General features: G+C 41.0%; 1 protein-coding gene across 1 annotated transcript in view; it reads left to right on the forward strand.

Moving 5' to 3' along the window:
- Window positions 1-588: 588 nt before the first annotated feature.
- Window positions 589-19,556, forward strand: part of LOC307247674 (inactive dipeptidyl peptidase 10-like) — a gene marked incomplete at both ends in the record, with an annotated part of 34,143 nt that continues 15,175 nt past the window's right edge. Inside the window, 11 exons of the mRNA XM_080023798.1 lie at window positions 589-642; window positions 3,863-3,977; window positions 4,121-4,216; window positions 6,786-6,880; window positions 7,740-7,814; window positions 8,773-8,825; window positions 9,135-9,216; window positions 10,527-10,644; window positions 16,492-16,646; window positions 17,446-17,540; window positions 17,677-17,800. Of these exons, the coding sequence (XP_079879924.1) occupies window positions 589-642; window positions 3,863-3,977; window positions 4,121-4,216; window positions 6,786-6,880; window positions 7,740-7,814; window positions 8,773-8,825; window positions 9,135-9,216; window positions 10,527-10,644; window positions 16,492-16,646; window positions 17,446-17,540; window positions 17,677-17,800 (1,062 nt within the window). The remainder of the gene's footprint in view (window positions 643-3,862; window positions 3,978-4,120; window positions 4,217-6,785; window positions 6,881-7,739; window positions 7,815-8,772; window positions 8,826-9,134; window positions 9,217-10,526; window positions 10,645-16,491; window positions 16,647-17,445; window positions 17,541-17,676; window positions 17,801-19,556) is intronic.

The following is a 19,556-nucleotide window of genomic DNA, read 5'->3' on the forward strand; positions in this document are numbered from 1 at the left end:
TTTTGGAGCTGAAGTGGATCTCAGCACCAAGGAGAGCGACACAAAAATGAAAGAAAAGTATTAGGGAGGAAAGAGGGGGAGGCAGAGAGAGAGAGAGAGAGATTTTTTATTTTTTTTATTTTATCAAACACTTGTTTTCTTAAACTAATAATAAATTAAATGTTCCAAACGTATACATCACCAAGTCTCAAGACAATATGACAAACAAAATATAAAAGAGAGAGAGAGAGAGAGAGAGAGAGAGAGAGGGAGAGAGGGAGAGAGAGGAGAGCGTAGAGAGAGGGAGGGGTCAATCAGCTGACTGCTCAGTGTTTGGATTCAGTAGTTTCTGCATCAGACCTAGAGGATCCGTGAAGTGGCAAAGAACCAGAAGACCCAGAAGGTCAAGAAGGTCCAGAAGATCGAGAAGATCCCGGAGATCTAAGAGACTCAGGAGATCCAGAAGGTCCAGGATCTGATCTGATATGGACTGACCTGAACCGATCCTCCAGGATAAACAGTCCCGAACCCCGTGGAGGTCCACAGTTCACCCCCTGGTCCACAGATCATCCCCACTGAGGAACCAGACTCGGTTTAAGGGAAAATACCATGACCGTCACTAAAGATTCCACAAAGAAGAAGAACAAAGAGATGCAAGAAGAGGTAAAGTCACTTATCCTTTAGGTTTTCTTCATCTTCACCGAGAGAGAGAGAGACGAGAGAGAGAGAGAGAGAGACAGAGAGAGAGAGAGAGAGAGAGAGAGAGAGAGAGAGAGAGAGAGAGGACCTACACGTGGTTGCTGCACTTCTCAACAACCCAGTCAGTTTTTTAGTGAACTGTCTATTTCAGAAAACATGTAATTCAACAAGCCATTCAAGCAATTTGTCTCCTTCCTTCCTCCAATGAGGAATCAATGGCAACTGTCTGTGACAAAACTGCAGATGAGGGAACTGCAGTTATTTTAAAGAATTGTGCTGTGTGTTTCCTGTCAATCCTCCCATTTTTCTCCCATATCTTATCCTTCTCTCCCACTGTCCTCCCATTTAAATATTTTTCCGTAAATCTCCCGTATTTCTAACCTTTCTAAAAAATAAAATAGTTGGCAGTGCACTGCGCAATCAGAGCAATCTCCACTCCGCTGCACGTTTCTCCAAACAAAACCAATAATTAACGGTATGTCTTGATTTCCTCTATTTCCTAATTGAATTAAACAAAATAAGCCCTATGTATAACAGGGTTATGCACAAACAGTTCCAGAGTGGTGCATGGGGAGCAGCAGCTCATTTGCATTTGAAGCAACACACACACAGAAACCGTCGAGAGCAGGAGGGGTATAGAAGTATGTTAGAATGGGTAGAATGCATAATCTGAGTGGTATTTTCAGCAAAGAATTTCTGACATGTTTTGGGGAGCTCAGAGAGCTATATTAAGTTGTTGAAAATTAGTATAATATGGGACTACAATCCATGTTGTTGTAATTTTTTCCAGATTATTGGTATTTCTCATGTTTTGGGCTTAACCTGATGTTCTGTGAAATATGTTACATAATGGATTTTAAATGGAGACAAGTGGATTTTGCATCAGACTTCTGTGTGAAAAATATTATGCATGTAACCCGTTAACCCTATAATAGTTATAATAAATCAATATAATCATTATATATTTATTTTATATATATTTGTGTATGTATATATATAGATATAGATATATAGATATAGATATAATATATATTAATGATAAAATTTATCATATGAAAATGAAAAAATAGTATATCATATAATATATATATATATACTATTTTTTATTTTATTTAGCAATTTATATCATCAATATATCAAAATTAAATGTCGATAGATGTAGATACACACACACACACACACACACACACACACAGACCATCAACTATTTTGTCAGTACTGGTTCAATGTCACTCTGTCAATGAGAGGTGTGTGTGTGTGTGTGTGTGTGTGTGTGTGTGCACGAGTGCGTGCGTGCGTGTGTGTGTGTGTGTGTGTGTGTGTGTGTGTGTGTGTGCCCCTTGAAAAGCTATTTTTAGATCGAAGGAGCCATTTTGAACATTGAATTGATTCCATGGATCTTGCTCCTTCCTCTGATACGTTCAGTCTTGTTTATTTTTCTAAATCTAAAGCTCATTATCACAGCTACAGTCTCCCAGTTTCCCCCGGGGGATTAATTAAGTGATATCTTATCATATCTTATCTAAACTAATTAACTGCCCTGAACCATCATACCGTGACGCAAGGCTGTTCCGCCACTTCCTGTCCATCCAGATATCCAACTTGGTCTCAGCTCAGCGTTTTACTGTTTTACAGCCTACACTGTGAAACAATGAAAAATATTTTAATGTTTTGGAATATTGTTCACTCATATCGTTTTAAGATTTTTTTTTGCTGACCTTAAGGTATTTCTCACATTAACCTGTGAACACGAAACATTGAGTAACTTTACTCATCTATCCTGTGGTCCTGTGGTTTGCCAGCCGATAATATTCCAGATTATTTAAAAAGATGGTAGTTTGACAGAAAATGAGTGAACACATTGTGATTGAAGGCTGCATGTTGAACAGCCCTGCTGTAAAGTGGTTATTATCAATTATCAGAGGGGGGAAATATTTTCAAGGTTTATGTTTTAACAGATTCATTGGTCTGAACACCAAACCTGACCAAACCTCCATCTGGTCACTGGAACATCAGAACTGATCAAAAGAACATTATATCAACTTCACATAAATATGCTCGCAGAGTGAAATTGAGGTCACCACGCCCCCCCGTGTCACCGCTCAAATGCGGGATTCTGACACTGGATCAGCGGGTTGGTAGTTTAAATGCTTTAACTTCCTGATGAAGCCTGGGAGGTCGCAGTCAACAGAGAGTTAAGAAACAAGCAGTCAAACAAGTAAAAAAAAAAAAAAGTCCACAACCTGACAAACTAAATCACACATGAAAGTGTAGGTTTTATCACATGGATATGAAGAACAATTCTTCATTCAGAATTAAGGCAATCAGAAAAAATAGGTGGAGAAGCGCTCTGGATCTGTTTGTTATTATATTTTGGCTGTTGTAGAGTTTTGAACTAACAAGATGATGAATCAGACTTTGAGTGGAGTTTGTTCTGAATAACACGGTTCCCTGAATCAAGGATCAGACGGTTTATTTTGGTCCCGTCACTGGCGACGTGTCCAAGTGCATTAGTAGATGGACTTATCTGATGTTTCATCTTGGACAGACCAATGGCTTCCAGGGAGAGACTGGATGACGTCAAACAGTGGTTAGTGCAGAAAGACAACAGCCCCACCTTCATCTTGCATGAGGAAGATTCCAAATAAGCTACAGAAAGTTCCCAGAGAGCTGCAAGGGGTCTGCAGGCCACTCTGCAAGGCATTACATTCTTCTGGGCATCACCGGTACACACAGGAAGAAAGATCCATCACATCCGTCAGAGGCTGCTTGGAAGTTCTCCAGATGCTGTGGATCCAGAGGAACGACCCGTGGACAACAGCTTCTACTGGGACCCAGTTGGAGCCTAATCCATCCCAGCTTGGACTCGAGGGAAGACCCCAACCACCCAAAGACCCTGGGTCCCATCACTTGATGATGTGACGAAGTGGAGATGGTTTCATCTGATTCATCAGATTCATTTCAAAAGGTGCCAAACAATGGCCAAGTCAACGTAGAGCAAAATGGGTAAAAAAAATAATTGTGACGGTGGTGGAACCAGGTCTAAGGGTTAGATATACAGTTCACTAAACTCACTTTTGATAAACTAGATCGGCATCTCTCTGATTGGGATCCACAGGAAGTAGGGAGTAGATCATGACTTCCTGTTTCCTGTTCAGTTATTCTCTGGATCCATGTGTTGCAGGAGTTTGTGGATGTCAGTCCTTCTCAGAGGAACTGGAAAGGAATCGCCATCTCTCTGCTGGTGATAGTGGTGGTATGCTCCCTCATCACCCTGTCTGTGGTGGTCCTCACCCCAGGTATTCTATTCTATTCTATTAGTTGTTCAAAAATGTTCAACATTTCCCCCACTTTCCACCATATGTCATCGCATTAATGGATTTGGATTCAATTCAAAATGGATGGATACTGGATAACCATGTTTTATTTTGCTTTTTTCCAGCGGAGGTCGCTGGCAGCAGCAGGTCCAGCCTGACAGTGGCCGATCTGTTCAAACCCGAGTTCCGGGTCCACAACCCTGAGGCCACGTGGGTCAGCGGTGAGTCCCAGACCAGTGGTGGTTTTGTCGAGTGTTTGGTCTTTTCTGCTCTTCACCTGTATCACTTTCACAAACTCTGGCTGAACACAATCAAATATGAAATGGATCAAAGAGAGGAAGAGTCGTCCTGGTTCCACAAGAAGCAGTGACACAGTGCAACACAATGCAGCCAACTGCTAGGCTCAATTCAACTGTACATTTATTCATAGATAATTATCTGATTATTTTCATTGGATAAATATCCAACATTAATGATCATCGTCTTAAAGGTGCAGTGTGTAAAATTACATGGTATCTATTGGTGAGGTTGCAGATTGCAACCAACTGAATATCCCTCCAACATGGTGGGCTCTGCGGAAGAGACGGGGGCCACGAAAAGCGCAAAAGGCCCTCTCTAGAGCCAGTGTTTGGTTTGTCCGTTTTGGGCTACTGTAGAAAACTGCCGGTGCAACATGGCAACCCCCGTAGATGAGGACCTGCTCCCTATGTAGATAAAAACGGCTCATTCTAAGGTAAAGAAAACACGATTCTGATTTTCATGGGATTATACACAAATTAAAACATACTTGTGAATATTATATGTCATTTCTACCAAGTCTGTTCTGTAAATTCTACACAGTGCACCTTTAAGTTCCGTTTCAATATCCTTTCATTCCTTTCATAATTAACAATTCATTACTCTTATTTTTTGATTCTTTCCCTTCTTTGTAGTGTGGTAATGAGCCTGTTGTTTTAGAACAGTTTGCGGGAGCTTTAACAGTTATATTTTATCCACTGTACTGCCACGGTACTGCCATTCAGTAAGTAAACCATTGTCTGAAGTAACAAAACGTGCTAATCTGCTAACACGCTAACGTGCTAACCCGCTAGTGGCCGTGTGGCGCAGATGGCGTCTCAGTGCCACGTTGGACGTCATTCATGGTGAGGTGTGTGCCGTCAATGGTGGTCAGTCCTGTTGGTCAAAGGAGTTCCCAGCATGCACACTGCTCCTGAAACCGATGATGATGATAAAATAAAAAAAATAGAATGTAATGATGCAAGACTGGCAAATGACACACGTTTCACTAATCTGGTATCAATGTCTTGTTCATATTGCCCTGTTTGAACGAGACTTTGAGTCATTTTATTTACATTTATATATTAATATTTTATTCATGTACTTATTATAAATGTTTTGTTTTTTTTAATCATCACGTGTGAATGTGACCTTCTGCTTGCCGTGACAATGAGCATGTGCATCAGCCGGTCCACGCTGGTATTTTAAACAAACGTCCTGGAGCGTCTATGGTCCTGATGTACAAATATACACTGTACTATTACTATTATAGCCACAATGCACACTGCTAGGACATTGTGGGTAAGCTTATGGAGGTGGGATTACCCCAGCGTTTTGCATCAAACCGGAGAAACTGTTTATGTTTGGTGACTTGTTTTTAACTCTGACATTAAATTATTAAACCATTAACCATTAACCATATATTTTTCAATCACACGGCAGTTGTTTCTGAATAAAGACCTCTGTCTGTTAATAATGACCGTTGCCACGGCAACCACTTCCCCTGGTTTCACATCCCACATACGCTCCACCCACATCCTAATTCCAACACTAGCTCGTGGCGCCATCTGCTGACACTACATAGGAACTACAATGTAAGATGTTGACGTTAACGGAAGCATGAACGTGAACGTTCAACTTCACATTAATAACAGTAAATATGAACAAATAACCAGTTAAATAATTGAATTCTTGACTTATTGTGAGCCTGATTTAACAGCTCGACAAAGCGTCTACAAAGCAGTTGGATGCAGCGTAGAACCCTTATTTCATCTTTTACCTACGGAATTCCTGCAGAATGGAGATTGCACCAAGTGTGACATTTCCATGGAAATAGTGAAACTGTACATTGTGAGATGAATACAATGTGTGTCATGTAAACTATGTAAATGAGTGAATTATTCATGGAGTTTCTGTTTGCGCTGCGTCCCTAATGAAGACTGATTTAAATTACAGCAGATTAGAAGATCTACAGATGGGGGGGGGGGGGAGTTCTACCTATACACTTCATACACAGGATATACATGAAGAGCAATAAAAACACATGATGAGAGAAAGAAAGGAAGATGAAAGAGAGGTAGAGGAGATGATGGGATGGAGGAGAGAGAGAGAGAGATGAAGAACCACTTCTATACGTTCTGCATATTTATTTTTAACAATGAAACAGGAAAAATGCAGCTGTCTGTCTGTCTGTCCTACTCTATTATTTTATTAGAAAATAATATGGATATGTTAATATCTAGGATGAATATTAAAATGTATGATATGTATCATTTATATTAGATATATGAATGTGAAGGGGCTTACGAGGAGCAGAGCCTCATTAACCTTCAGAACAGAAAGTCAAACATTCTTGTCGAAGGAACTGTTTGTATTGTTATGGAACATCATAATTGATATTCCTCCTCATGATTCATCCCTCGTTCCCTCCCTCTGCCCAGGACGACCTTCTGCACTTTTGAATATTCATATTATTCATAAAATTCAGAATATTCCCGTTTCTGTGGCGTCCAGGCTCGGAGGTGGTGTACAGGAACCGTGAGGGCCACGTGGTGAAGTTCCACCTGGACTCCAACCGGACGGAGGTCCTGCTGAGCAACTCCACCTTCGTAAGGACTCTGCTCCTCCATCGCCATCCTTTCATCCGTCTGTCCACTCCTCTTTTCTAGCATCCCTCTTTCATTAGAGTTGTATAAGTGAGTGATCAGTTATTGGAGGATTCTGTTTTACTTCCAAATCACGCAGAAATTCCAGCATCGTAAATGGACAAAGCGCTCGCATTTCTTTTAACTGTGAAATTGACATATTTTGTTAATATTTATTCCACTACAAAATAATACACATACCCCTGAATATTTACAACACGTGCATTTGTCGAAGACGTTTTCGCTATAAGATGAATACAAAAAAAGGCACAGATTGGTGAAGAAAAATTCACCAGACAAGATATTTCCAACGAAAATGGTCCGCTGCCCATCCCCGTAATCCGTTTCTCCAAAAAAAAGAAATAAAAGCAGTGTGTTTTTATTTTAGATGTGTTTCATTCCTAAATGAATGAAACAAAAAAAAACGCCAACTTTACCCCTCCCCAAAATCCCACGGCGAAATTTTGGTGAAGCTTGGCAGCCCTTGTTGTTAAATTGGTATAACTGCTGTAAAGCCAGTCACAGCTACAGGACGTTCATCTGCTATTCACCGGCGAGGTTTCACATTACAAAAGAATAACCTGTAAAAAAAACAGGTGACGATCTCCAAAGGTTTCTAGTTCTAGAACTGGACTGATCTGGTTCAAGGAGGAAACAAGGTCTGCGCGTGGAAAACTCGGCTCCAGTTTGGTTTTTACTGCAGCAATGTTTCAGTCGTAGACCTTTATCCAGTCATCTCCACCTTCACCATCATCACCTTCATCCTCCTGGTCACAGTACGTGTTGATCGTTGTATTAATCCTTTGAAGGTCTTCTGTTCCAGGTTTCCTTCAAGGCTTCTAGGTTCTCCCTCTCTCCAGACCTGAACTTCGCTCTCTTCGCCTACGACGTCAGACGGGTCAGTTTCAATATTTTCAAAATATTCAAAATAGTTATTTTATTATTTATTATTTTGTCATTGTTGTATCTAAATAATTATTAATGTATAGTTACACAGTGCTAGCCCAAAATCCCTTTGCTGTATCTGGAAGCTTGATGTTCGGGCCTGTCATTCTTCACATTGCTTCCAGCTTGTGGGGGGCACCGCATGCAGGGACCTTTTGTTTCATGTAAAAATCAGAAAATAAATTAAATACATCTACAATAAAAATTCACTATTTTTATTGGATTTATCTGGAGAAACGCCCAACGGATGGTGCGGCACAGCCTACAGTCTATCCATCGCATACTTTATTATTTTTTTAAATAAACACCAAGCAGAATTATTTTTTAAGTACTTACATTTCCCTCGTCTGCAGTTTCTTCACAGGCAGTTGGTCATAATTCCTCTTTTAAAAGATTTGTGCTGGTCTTCCCAGTGGCACTTGTTATTCACTGTATTATTTCTCTAGCCGTGGGTGGAGTTACTCTCAGATGGAGAGCAGTTCTAATTCTACTGTGAGCCCTGTGACATACGAAGGGATCAAAAATCGTAAGAGAGTGTTTCAGGACATCTTTTCTGAAATAAAAACAGCTCACAAAAAACTGACTGGGTTGTCTTATTTCACAATATGTGTGTTAGTACGCCCATCAGAGACCAAAATGTATGTGCACAAGCACTGAAAAAGTTATTTTTTCATAATAGGTCCCCTTTAATTCAGTTTCTTAATTGGATTTTTGCTTCTATTCATGGCAGGCGGGTACTTTCTATGTATGTATTTCCACATATGGATGTATTTTGTAGCATTTTCTAAAATAATTAGATTCCTGAATTACTCCCTGACTTTTCAGTCTGTTTAGAACACATTATATATGTAGAATATGTTTAATATTTATTTATTTATTGAGATTCAGATTGATATTGTGATGTTTCTCAGGTTTACAGATATTCCCACACGGCGTCCTACGTCATTTACAACATCCACACCAGGTACATTATTCATTCTATATTTTATTAATATAATAATTACATTTTTTTATATACATATATATATATATATATATATATATATATATAATGTGTGTATCTGTCTGTTCCTCATTCCGTTCCTGTTTGTTGTTGTTGTTATTCTGGTGATTCACACTGAGGCGTCACACATGCAGCTACAGATGGTGTTTGTGTGTGTGTGTGTGTGTGTGTGTGTGTGTGTGTGTGTGTGTGTGCGTGTGTGTGTGTGTGTGTGTGTGTGTGTGTGTGTGTGTGTGTGTGTGTGTGTGTGTGTGTGTGTGTGTGTTGCAGAGAGGTTTGGGAGCTGAACCCCCCTGAGGTTCAAAACGCAGTACTCCAACACGCAGCCTGGGGGTGCCGAGGCACGCAGCTGGTGAGTGTGTGTGTGTGTGTGTGTGTGTGTGTGTGTGTGTGTGTGTGTGTGTGTGTGTGTGTGTGTGTGTGTGTGTGTGTGTGTGTGTGTGTGTGTGTGTGTTGCATGGCAGCTCCAGTAGAAATGCCGGGAACAGCTTAAGGACTTCTTCATGGCTTTCATAGACCTGTGTTGCAATACTGCTACACAGGAGGATAGAGACACAGCCTGGTGACTCCAGGCTTGATGGTAACCTTTTTAACATCAAGAGGTTACAGGCAACCACCAAGGTGACCTCAGAGCATATCATCAAGCTACAGTATGTTAAAGCCCTTACACCAGAGACCCTACAGGAGAATGGGACTGACCATCAACGCTGAAAAAACAGAGATCTTCTGTCAGATGTGTACCAGCCTCCCACACTGCCCTAAAGCCTTCACAACAGAAGGACAGCTGACAGCACAACAGCTGGCCACTCTCCCTACCATATTCCTCAGGAGCATAATATCTGACAACTTCACAATAGACAATAACATCCAAAACCGCCTTAAACAATCTTCAGCGTAATTTGGGAAAAGGGTTTTGCTTAACAGCAACCTCCACACACCAAAGTGCTTGTTTGGTGTGGAGGTTAAGATGCAGTCTGCATCTCAACCCTTCTGTAGAGAAGTGAGGCATAGTGCACCTACTATCCCGGAACCCTGGAGGCCTTCATATAAAATTCCTCCAGAAGATCCTCTGCATCACCTGGAAGGACAGTGTTACACACAGAGGTGCTGGAATGGAGAGGTAGTTGCATCCTGGAGTCTACCCTGAACCACCATCAACTCGGGCCAGTTACACCTTGGCCCGCACACAGTGGGTGGGAGAAGAAGTGGTTCAAGGACCAAATGAAGACCACATTGATCACATGCCCGGTCAGCAGCCACAGCTGCGCATCCAGGATCAAACCACATAGCCACCAAAAGATCCACAAATAGGAGAAGATGGTCATCATTGGACACAATGGACAAAAAGCAAGCAAGTGTGTGTATGTGTGAGTGTGTGTCTGTGGTCAACATGGTGACTAGGCATCAGCTGTTGGTTGCCAAATTATTGTACTGTAATCACTATAACTGAATCGATAGATTTCTAAACAGACGAACAACAACGAGGACACGAGACAGCGATACAACTTGTCTGTCTGTGTCATATGCAGCACAACATGGCTGACAATGTTTCCAGTCTGGTGGCCGATGATAATAAACCATGTTGTCTGCCTGGTGCAACCTACTGTCACCCAGTCAGTCTGACCCCTGACCTTTGACCCCTAACTCCTCGCCTCCCCCCAGATCTTCATCTTTGAGAACAACATCTACTTTCTGCCCGACATGACGACCACATCGCTCCGGGTGACGTCGTCCGGACGACATGGAGTCTACAACGGGATCAGTGACTGGCTGTACGAAGGTACACACACACACACACACACACTATACATACCCCAGACACATTTATTATTATTCAAATTTTTTATAGATTATTATTTTATCGATTATTTTCTTTTTTAGGGGCCCAGCATGAAGGGCAGGAACCCTATTGTTTTTGTTAAATTTTTATTATTCTAGCCATTCTCCGACTGAAAGTGCCTTGCGCTCATAAACCGAGGAACCCGCAGACACAAATGAATAACAATTGTATTCGGGGCAGTCCGCTCATGCTGTGGTCCAAGTTTGATCCACATCAGACCATATTTGTAGGAGGAGTTGGTAAAAAATATTAAATTCTGAAGGAAGGAACCCGAAGTAATGTCGCCAATGCACCTGATGTAGTGAAGCAGAGCGTTTTATGACATCATCATCCATTTATCTATATATGTGCGGGGTATTACTCTGAAGGGGCTTTCACATAGGACGAGTTGTGCGCTCTAAACTCCATTGCTGTGTATTAGTTGGTCGGTGCAGGATCTGCGCGGAGTTCCGTTGTGCCGCTCAAAAGTTGTGTGTTTACAAAAGTGGTGTGTTTACAAAACTTGTGTATTTACAAAAGGTGTGTGCTCTTGCCTACACAAGGGTCAAGACAAGAGACAGCAGGAAATTATGCTGCATTCCACGGGAACTCGGTAAACTGGAATTTGTGTCAGTAGTCCCAAAGTCTGTTATATTGGTAAATAAGCCCCCCCGTGAAGCTGTGAAATGTTTGTAAGAGCTTGAGTAAGTTAACATATTATTTGTGGTTAATGGGGGGTTTCCAATTTACGTTGTGTAGTAGTACATTAGTTATCATTTATTTCATTTCATTTATTTCAGTTTTTGGCTTGTTTTCACATTGGTGCAAATGCTGCAACTAACCTGGATCCTGTACTTTGCTGCCTGCAGCTATATTTAGAGGTGAGCACCCCTTAATATAGCACACAGGGTGCTTGTTTCGTTCCATAAGGAAACAGAGCGCAATAAAATAAGCTACTTCTTAAATAAAAACACACTGTTTTAGCGCACTGATCACAGGCGTCCCATCGCTGGCGCACCGTGGGCACAGTCGGTACTGTCAGAGAAGGAGCGATCTGGGCGCAGAGCCAGTCGTGGGGTTTTTTTTTTTAAATTGGGGGCAATTAATAAAACATTTGGGGCCAAAACCCCGAATGTCCACCCCTAATGAGGCCACTGGTCAAACTTTCTAAACCTGTTGCGAGGAGAACGAAAAAGTGGAGCAGCGGAAAATTTGATCCATATCACAGACGAGGTCCAATGCATTTCATGCCGAAATATGTCCATCCCAGATAAAAGTATCTGGAACACAATAATGACAGAATCTACAAACACGGTTAAGGTGTTGATTAAACCGGTATGTCACAAGGATCTCGTGGTTTAAATTTCATCCAAATCGATCAACCTAGGGAGCAGATGTTGGTCAAAAACCAAAGAATTTGACCCCAAATATTCGGTTGATCGTCCTTAACTGACACATCACTATTTGTAAACAAAATGAAAGCGATGCGATTTACATTAAGATGCTTTATGACATCATCATACTATTCACTATTAATGTACAGATTCTGATTCAGAATGTCCATTCGGATCATGTTCAGTGTGCAGTGTAGACTCCTTCGCTCTGTAGTGTTTCGACATTACCACATATCGATTTACGTGTATATTTATGTACTTTCTTACCTGGTAGATGTCAGTAGATCTATTCGGTTGATATTTTATCTCTTTGGTCCCAATTATTTTGGATTAATGAAAAAACTTGTGACCAAGTCGAGTGCAATCCACTGAAATGTGCGATTGAGTGATGTGTTCAGGATCACTGAGGCGTCGCAGAAATAGAAGCCGTAAAATTGTAATTACTCACAGAAATACCAGAACGTTTTTTGTGTTTCATGGTAAGGTTGGCGGAAAAAACGATCTCGATAATTTTCACGATAAAATGTTCCACGATAATGATGATAAATTGATGAGATTTATTTTCGATACAGTTCGATAGTCGTTTTCCCATACTTACAAAGACACGACATGAACAGTACAGTACCAACCGTACAGAGCAGAGACACAACCACGTGACACGAACAGCCAACCGTACATCAGGAGCGTTGGCGCTATCTCTGCTCTCCGGTCGGCAGCGCGCTGCATGCATGAGGTCCCGGAGGTGATGCGGCGGGCTTTCCTCAAACAACAACTAGAACCAAGACTCTCCCTCCTCTCAATCCGAGCCGGGCGGCTCCCGCAATGGGAGAGCTATTAAAGAAAGAATCAGCGACTTTCAGTCACTTCTGGTCTGACACAGTTAGAAATAGTTCCTCAGTCCGCTCCAAACGTCCTCACATATAATCACAGAGCGCAGATTCCAGAACTTTTCGCACTGTTCTCAGACGACAATGATGTTTATAATATATATTTCAGGGCTGCAGTAACGAAATTCGAATAGAATTCAAATATTCTAAAAAAGTAACTATTCAAATACTGAAATTGCCATTAGATTGTGTATTATATATATATATATATATATATATATATATATATATATATATATATATATATATATATATATATATATATATATATATATATATATATATATATAAATAAATTATAAATATAAATTGGATTAAGTTAGTTTATCAATCCACATGTGATGAGCAATAAAGTTCAATATACGCTACTCACAAAAAGTTAGGGATATTCGGCTTTTGGAGGAAATTTCAGGATGAATCTAAAATGCAGTATAACCTTTACAGGTGAACTTAATTTGACCTTCCTTAAACTTTTGAATGCACATGTCCAACTGTTCAATGTTTCAGTACTTTTTGCACAATTTGCTGTTTTCTGACAAGGAGCTGAGCGTTTTGCTGTTTGATCCATCAATCGACCAATACATTTCCTGGTTCAATTAGAATTGGTATTTAAACAGTCCTCTTCATCATGCTGTTCACATTTTGACATCATGAGACCAAGACGACACCTAATAACTGATCAACAGTACCTCGCCATTGCGAGGCTTCAAACAGGATGTTCTCAGAGGGAAGTGGCCACTGAGCTTAGAGTGTCACAGAGTGTCATCAGCAGGTTGCAACAGAGATACAGAGAGACAGGAAGAGTCACAGAAAGACATAGAAGAGGACGTCCTTTGGCCACATCCCACACTGATGAGCGCTTCATTGTGAACAGTGCCCTGCTGAACCGGATGATGAATGCCACTCAACTCCAGGCACATTTAAGGGAGGTGAGAGGCATCCAAGTGTCATGTCAGACCATTCAAAACCGTTGACATCAGCGTGGTCTGCGTGCTAGACGACCTGCAAGGGTACCTGACCACACCACCAGGCACAGGCATCATCGTCTTGCATGGGCCAGGGAGCATTTACGCTGGACGAGGGACCAGTGGCCTCAGTGCTGTTCTCTGATGAAAGTCGATTCACGTTGAGCAGAAATGATGGCCGCCAACGATGTTGGAGACGTCAAAGGAGGGCGCTATGCATCAGCCACTGTTGTCACCAGACGAGCCTTTGGTGGTGGTGGTGTTACAGTGTGGGGAGGTGTGTCTAGTCAATACAGAACTGCCCTACACTTTGTGAATTGTACAGTGACAAGCCCATACTACCTGAATAACATCATTAATCCAGTCATTGTGCCCCTGCATGAACAACACAGGCCTCATTTTATCTTCATGGTCGACAATGCTCCAGCTCATGGAGGTGGCATCATTAGGGAACGGCTGCTGGAGACTGGGGCACCTCAAATGGAGTGGCCTGCACTTTCTCCAGACCTGAATCCCATAGAAAATCTATGGGATCAGCTGAGTTGCTGTGTAGAGGCTCGTCACTCTGTCCCCCAGAACCTCAATGACCTGAGAGCCGCCCTTCAAGAAGAGTGGGGTGCCAGGCCTCAGCAGACAATAAGTCGACTTGTGAACAGCATGAGACGAGGTTGTCAAGCTGTAATTGATGCTCAAGGGCACATGACAAGTTATTGAGACATTGACATTTTTTGTTGTGGTAAACCCACCACTGTTGTTGGCTTTTGTTTCAATAAATTGTTTTAGATGAGAAAATCACCATTGCATGCTTCTACTTAAATGCCCTACTTTCATGATATAATATCACTGTAGCGTGAACATTTTACATTTTCCATAAATGTCACCCGAAAGCCAAATATCCCTAACTTTTTGTGAGTAGTGTAAGTCCATCATCAGTTTGTTGCACAGTGAACGCACATTAGAGAGAAATATTCCCGGTAATGGTGTGTGAAGTCCTCATCGACGGAGACGCACGACGCACCAGCTTGTTTCCCTCTCCTCCAGCGTTTCACTGTGTGAACAAGGGAGAGAGCGCATTGACCAAATTGTCCAGTATTTCCACTGTTGTGGGGATGAAAGTGGGAAATAAACCCGACCATCATCGACGGAATGTCCTTTGGTGCAGAGGTTACCAACCACCAGCTCGCGGACCGCCGCGAGCATTTGCCTGGCCTTAGAGAACGCAGGCGGGATTCTTTCTGGATTGTTCTGCAATCTGCTCCGCAGCAGCTAGAAACGGAGTGAATTAAATACATCTGGAGTTTTTATTTGCTTTGTTTGGAGAAAAGATGGCTCTGATCAGAGCTGCCGAATCGTGCATAAGCAAGCAAAGCAAGCATAGACAAGCAATCTATTATAATGAATTTTCCAATTGTAGATTAACAGAAAAATACAATGAAGCTCTAATTAAAACTAACATTCATTTATTATATTTATAAAATAAAATGTATTTATTATTATTATTGTTATGTTAAGTAATTACAGTTTTTGTTTTTGTTATTGTTCCAGATGCCAAAAAATAGCCAAAAGTTAGGTGTTGGGGCATTTGAGATTACATAAGCGGTATAAGGATGTAGAATTTAACAATGAATGGAATAATCCTGTTTCCAAAATTGAAGAAGATCCAAAAAACACAAACAACAGTAATGAATCTATATGCATTGATAACAGTGAAAATTTAATTTCATTTAAGTTAGTTAGGGGATGGTAGCTCAGGCAGTAGAGCTGGTGGTCTAGTGATCTAAAGGTTGCTGGTTTGATCCCAGGCTCCTCCTGCTAGCATGCTGTAGTGTCCTTGAGCAAGACACTTAACCCCTAATTGCTCCTGATGGCTGCGTCCGTCGGTGTTTGAACAATTGTAAGTCGCTTTGGATAAAAGTGAAATGTAAGTTTAGAAGATGAAACATTAACTGATAAACAACAACATATTTTGTTTATGGACACATGTTTCCAACCAGTTGATATTGTACAAGAAGTATTAGGGCAGCACTTTGATGACATTTTGTCTGTGGTCATCATTTCTTTGCCGGATTAATGAACAATACGAAAAATAGTAGTCCACCAAAACTTGTAACAACGTCAAGTCGAATCCACCTGAATGTGCGACGGAGTGATGTGTTCAAGATCTAGCAAGCAGTCGGAAAATTAGAAGCCGTAGGAAAAAAGTCACCAGTAAAGTTACGTAAATTCGACTACTTTCGTAAATCTCAATAAATATGTAAACCTACCTAAATGCGTCATCACTGACACACAACGCCACCTACCGCCATGTTCTTACAGCAAGGTAAGTTATAACAATGACAAGAATTGGTTTAAAGTAAAGAATAAATGGGGTTTTTTTTTTAGAGAAACATCATGTATAAACAGTTTCCTACAGCTTAATGTAGCAGATTTAAATGGAAAGACAGAAAGTGTTACGAATTAACAAGTTCTTCCATAGGAACTGTAACACATACCTTAAACGAATAAACTGTGTATTGCTACTATATTTATTATTGTAATTATTATTATTCTATATCTCTACAGAGGAGGTGCTGCGCTCCCATGTGGCGCACTGGTTTTCTCCTGACGGAGGGAAACTCGCCTTCCTCTCCATCAACTCTTCCCTTGTTCCCAACATGGCAGTCCCGCGCTTCACCGGCAGCTCCTACCCCCGTGGCCTGCACTACCCCTACCCAGCGGTGCGTCTGCAGCAAGGCATCATGGGAAACCAGCAGGGGTTTGGGGATTTTCTTCAAACTTGCAAACTGCAATTTGTTTAGTTTTATGTGTTAAATGACAGGAATTGGCAAAAAATGCATTATTATATAAGTAATAATAATCAATAAGTACTATAATAAATAACTCACGCAAATAATAGTTCGACTGATGAGTCCTCAACATATTTTTTTATATTTAAGCAACATAAACCAGACATTTTACATTTTACATCATTGCAGTAAAAAATGTCTGCAACGTTTATTTTAGTTTAAAATTATTTATTATTAAATAACTAAATTAAAAGTTATTTAGAAATGTTTTCATAAAAGTTGCCGGGGTTAGATCACAGTATCCGACTATATTTAACAAATTTAGGGTTTTTTTCTAAATTGACCAGAACAAGGACCAAGAATTTCCAGAATCAGATTTGGACTGACTCCAGTTCTAGCGTCAATGCCTTGCTTAAGGTCAGCAGCAGGTAACATACCGTGAAGCCAGCTTCAAACCCACAACCTCCTTGTTGAGAGGTTGGGAAGGGTTTCCTGCTTACAGAAATGGAGGAGAGGGAGGTCCTCACCTCAGTGCCTTCCTCAAGGACACTTGGACACCACACTGCCAGGAGGTGGAGCCGGGAATCAAACCATGCAGCGACGACCTGCTCCTCCTCCACAAACAGGTCACACAGAGTATTAACTGCTAGTAACCTGTCTCTCTCTTGCTGTCTGTCTGTTTCTCTCCCTCCTTCCATCGCTCATGCACGCTACTCATGCATGCCCGCAGGCTGGACAGAACAACCCTGTGGTCAAACTGTTTGTGGTCGACCTGTTTGAAGCGACGCACACTCAGGAGCTAAGACCTCCAGAGAGCATGAGGAGGTGACATACACACATACACTGAAACACATACAGACAAACACACAATCACACACATTGAACATACACACACACACACACATTTAAAAAAATGTAAATGTTAATGTAATAATGTAAATGTTTGCCCCCCCCCCCCAAGTGATTTCTACATCGTCATGGTAACATGGGTTGGGAGCTCCCACCTTGCAGTGCGCTGGCTCAGCCGTTCCCAGAATGCATCAGTGCTGACGCTCTGCGACATCACCACGGGGGCCTGCATCGAGGTGGGGATTATTTGTTTATTTATAGTATAAATATTATATATAAATATATATATTTATTATTACGATTATATTTATTATTTTTAGGGGTCCAGCCCTACAATTGTAATTGTACGGCAGCCTCTTATTGTTATTCTAAGAGGAAAAAGAACCAACATTTCTCAGAATTTTGAAGCCTAAAACAATCTGGACAACCAACTTCTGCATAACACATGAACACCGTTGATGTCTTGTTTGAGCTGCGCTGTCACAAAGACCTCTTGGTCTAAGTTTCATCCAAGTCGATCCACATACAGAGCACATATAACGAAAAACCGACCAAAAATGTAACGATTTTAAGACAGACATGCCAGTATGCCAGTCTGAAAAATGTCGAACCCGGTTAAAACTATCTGAAACACGTACTTCGGCGTAAGCTAGAAACACAGTCAAGATGTAGTGTAAACTGCTATATAACAAGATTCAAGATTTTTTATTTGTCACATACATACTTCCATACATATATGCAGTGAAATGTAATGATCGTGGTTTAAATTCCATCCAAATACGGAGCAGATATTAATGAAAAACCGAACAAATTTGACCTTACATATTCAGTATTTATAGTGATGACACGTCTCGTTCAAAATTAAACAAGATGAGATTTACAGTGAGATGCTTTATGACATCATATTTACTATAAATGTACAAATTCAGATTGAGAATGTCCAGTTGGACCATGTCCATAGGGCAGGGTGGAATGGATTCGTGTGTAGTCTTTAGATACTACCAAACTACCGATTTACGTGTATATTTATATAGCTTCTTATCTGATAGATGTCAGTAGATCTGTTTGATATTTTAAATCAGTTGTCCACATTACTTCGCCGGATTAATGAAAAAAAGAATAGGAAATAATTCTTAAAATGTCGACTGAGCATTCCTTGAAAAAAAAACAAAAAAAAACTGTAATGCCCGACCCAATGATGAGTTCAAAATCCAAGGTGATGTTGGAAAATTCGAAGCCATGCAATGGTAATTACCCACAGAAATATCACAAAAAAAAATCTATAACAATGAAGAAGCCATTGTCCAAAAATCCGGTTGTCAAGGTCAGTCACAATATTAAAATTTAAAAAAAGTACAAAAGAAATGAGACAGGCAACCCAGGAGATGACAGATGACAGATCCCGGCTCCTCACTCCTCACTCCTCACTCCTCACTCCTCACTCCTCACTCCTCACTCCTCACTCCTCACTCCTCACTCCTCACTCCTCACTCCTCAAGAGTTCAAGTGACACAGAGACAGAGTGAATGGGGACCCGGTTAAATATCCTTGGAGTGATGAGGAAAATGAAGACAGGTGGTGAGATTGCTGACTGGGGACAGGTGTGCAGTGGCAGGGATGTGAAACCACAGGCAGACAGAGGGAGCTAGGGCAGGATCCTGACAGGTAGTTCTGAGCTGAAGTGTATATTGATGAACTAACTAAGTAACTAACAAAATAATGAACTAACTAACTAACTAACTAACTAGCTAACTAACTAACTAACTAACTAACTTAAGGTGGAGGTACACTTAAAAAGTAGAATTTTTGACCAAAAAGAAACAAGATGAGAACAAAATTGATGCAGTGATCTGGGTTCTTGGTGTGTTCTCTGCACAAGCCCCGAGGCAAACTTTGTCTTTCGTGTTTTTCTCACTCCGAGAGCTACCCACTTGTCTAAATGCTGTTGCGTCATGGCAGGGGACAGACTTCAAACTCCCTTTCGGGGTCACT

The sequence above is a fragment of the Zeus faber genome, assembly GCF_960531495.2.
Source record: "Zeus faber genome assembly, chromosome: 2".
Lineage (NCBI taxonomy): Eukaryota > Metazoa > Chordata > Actinopteri > Zeiformes > Zeidae > Zeus > Zeus faber.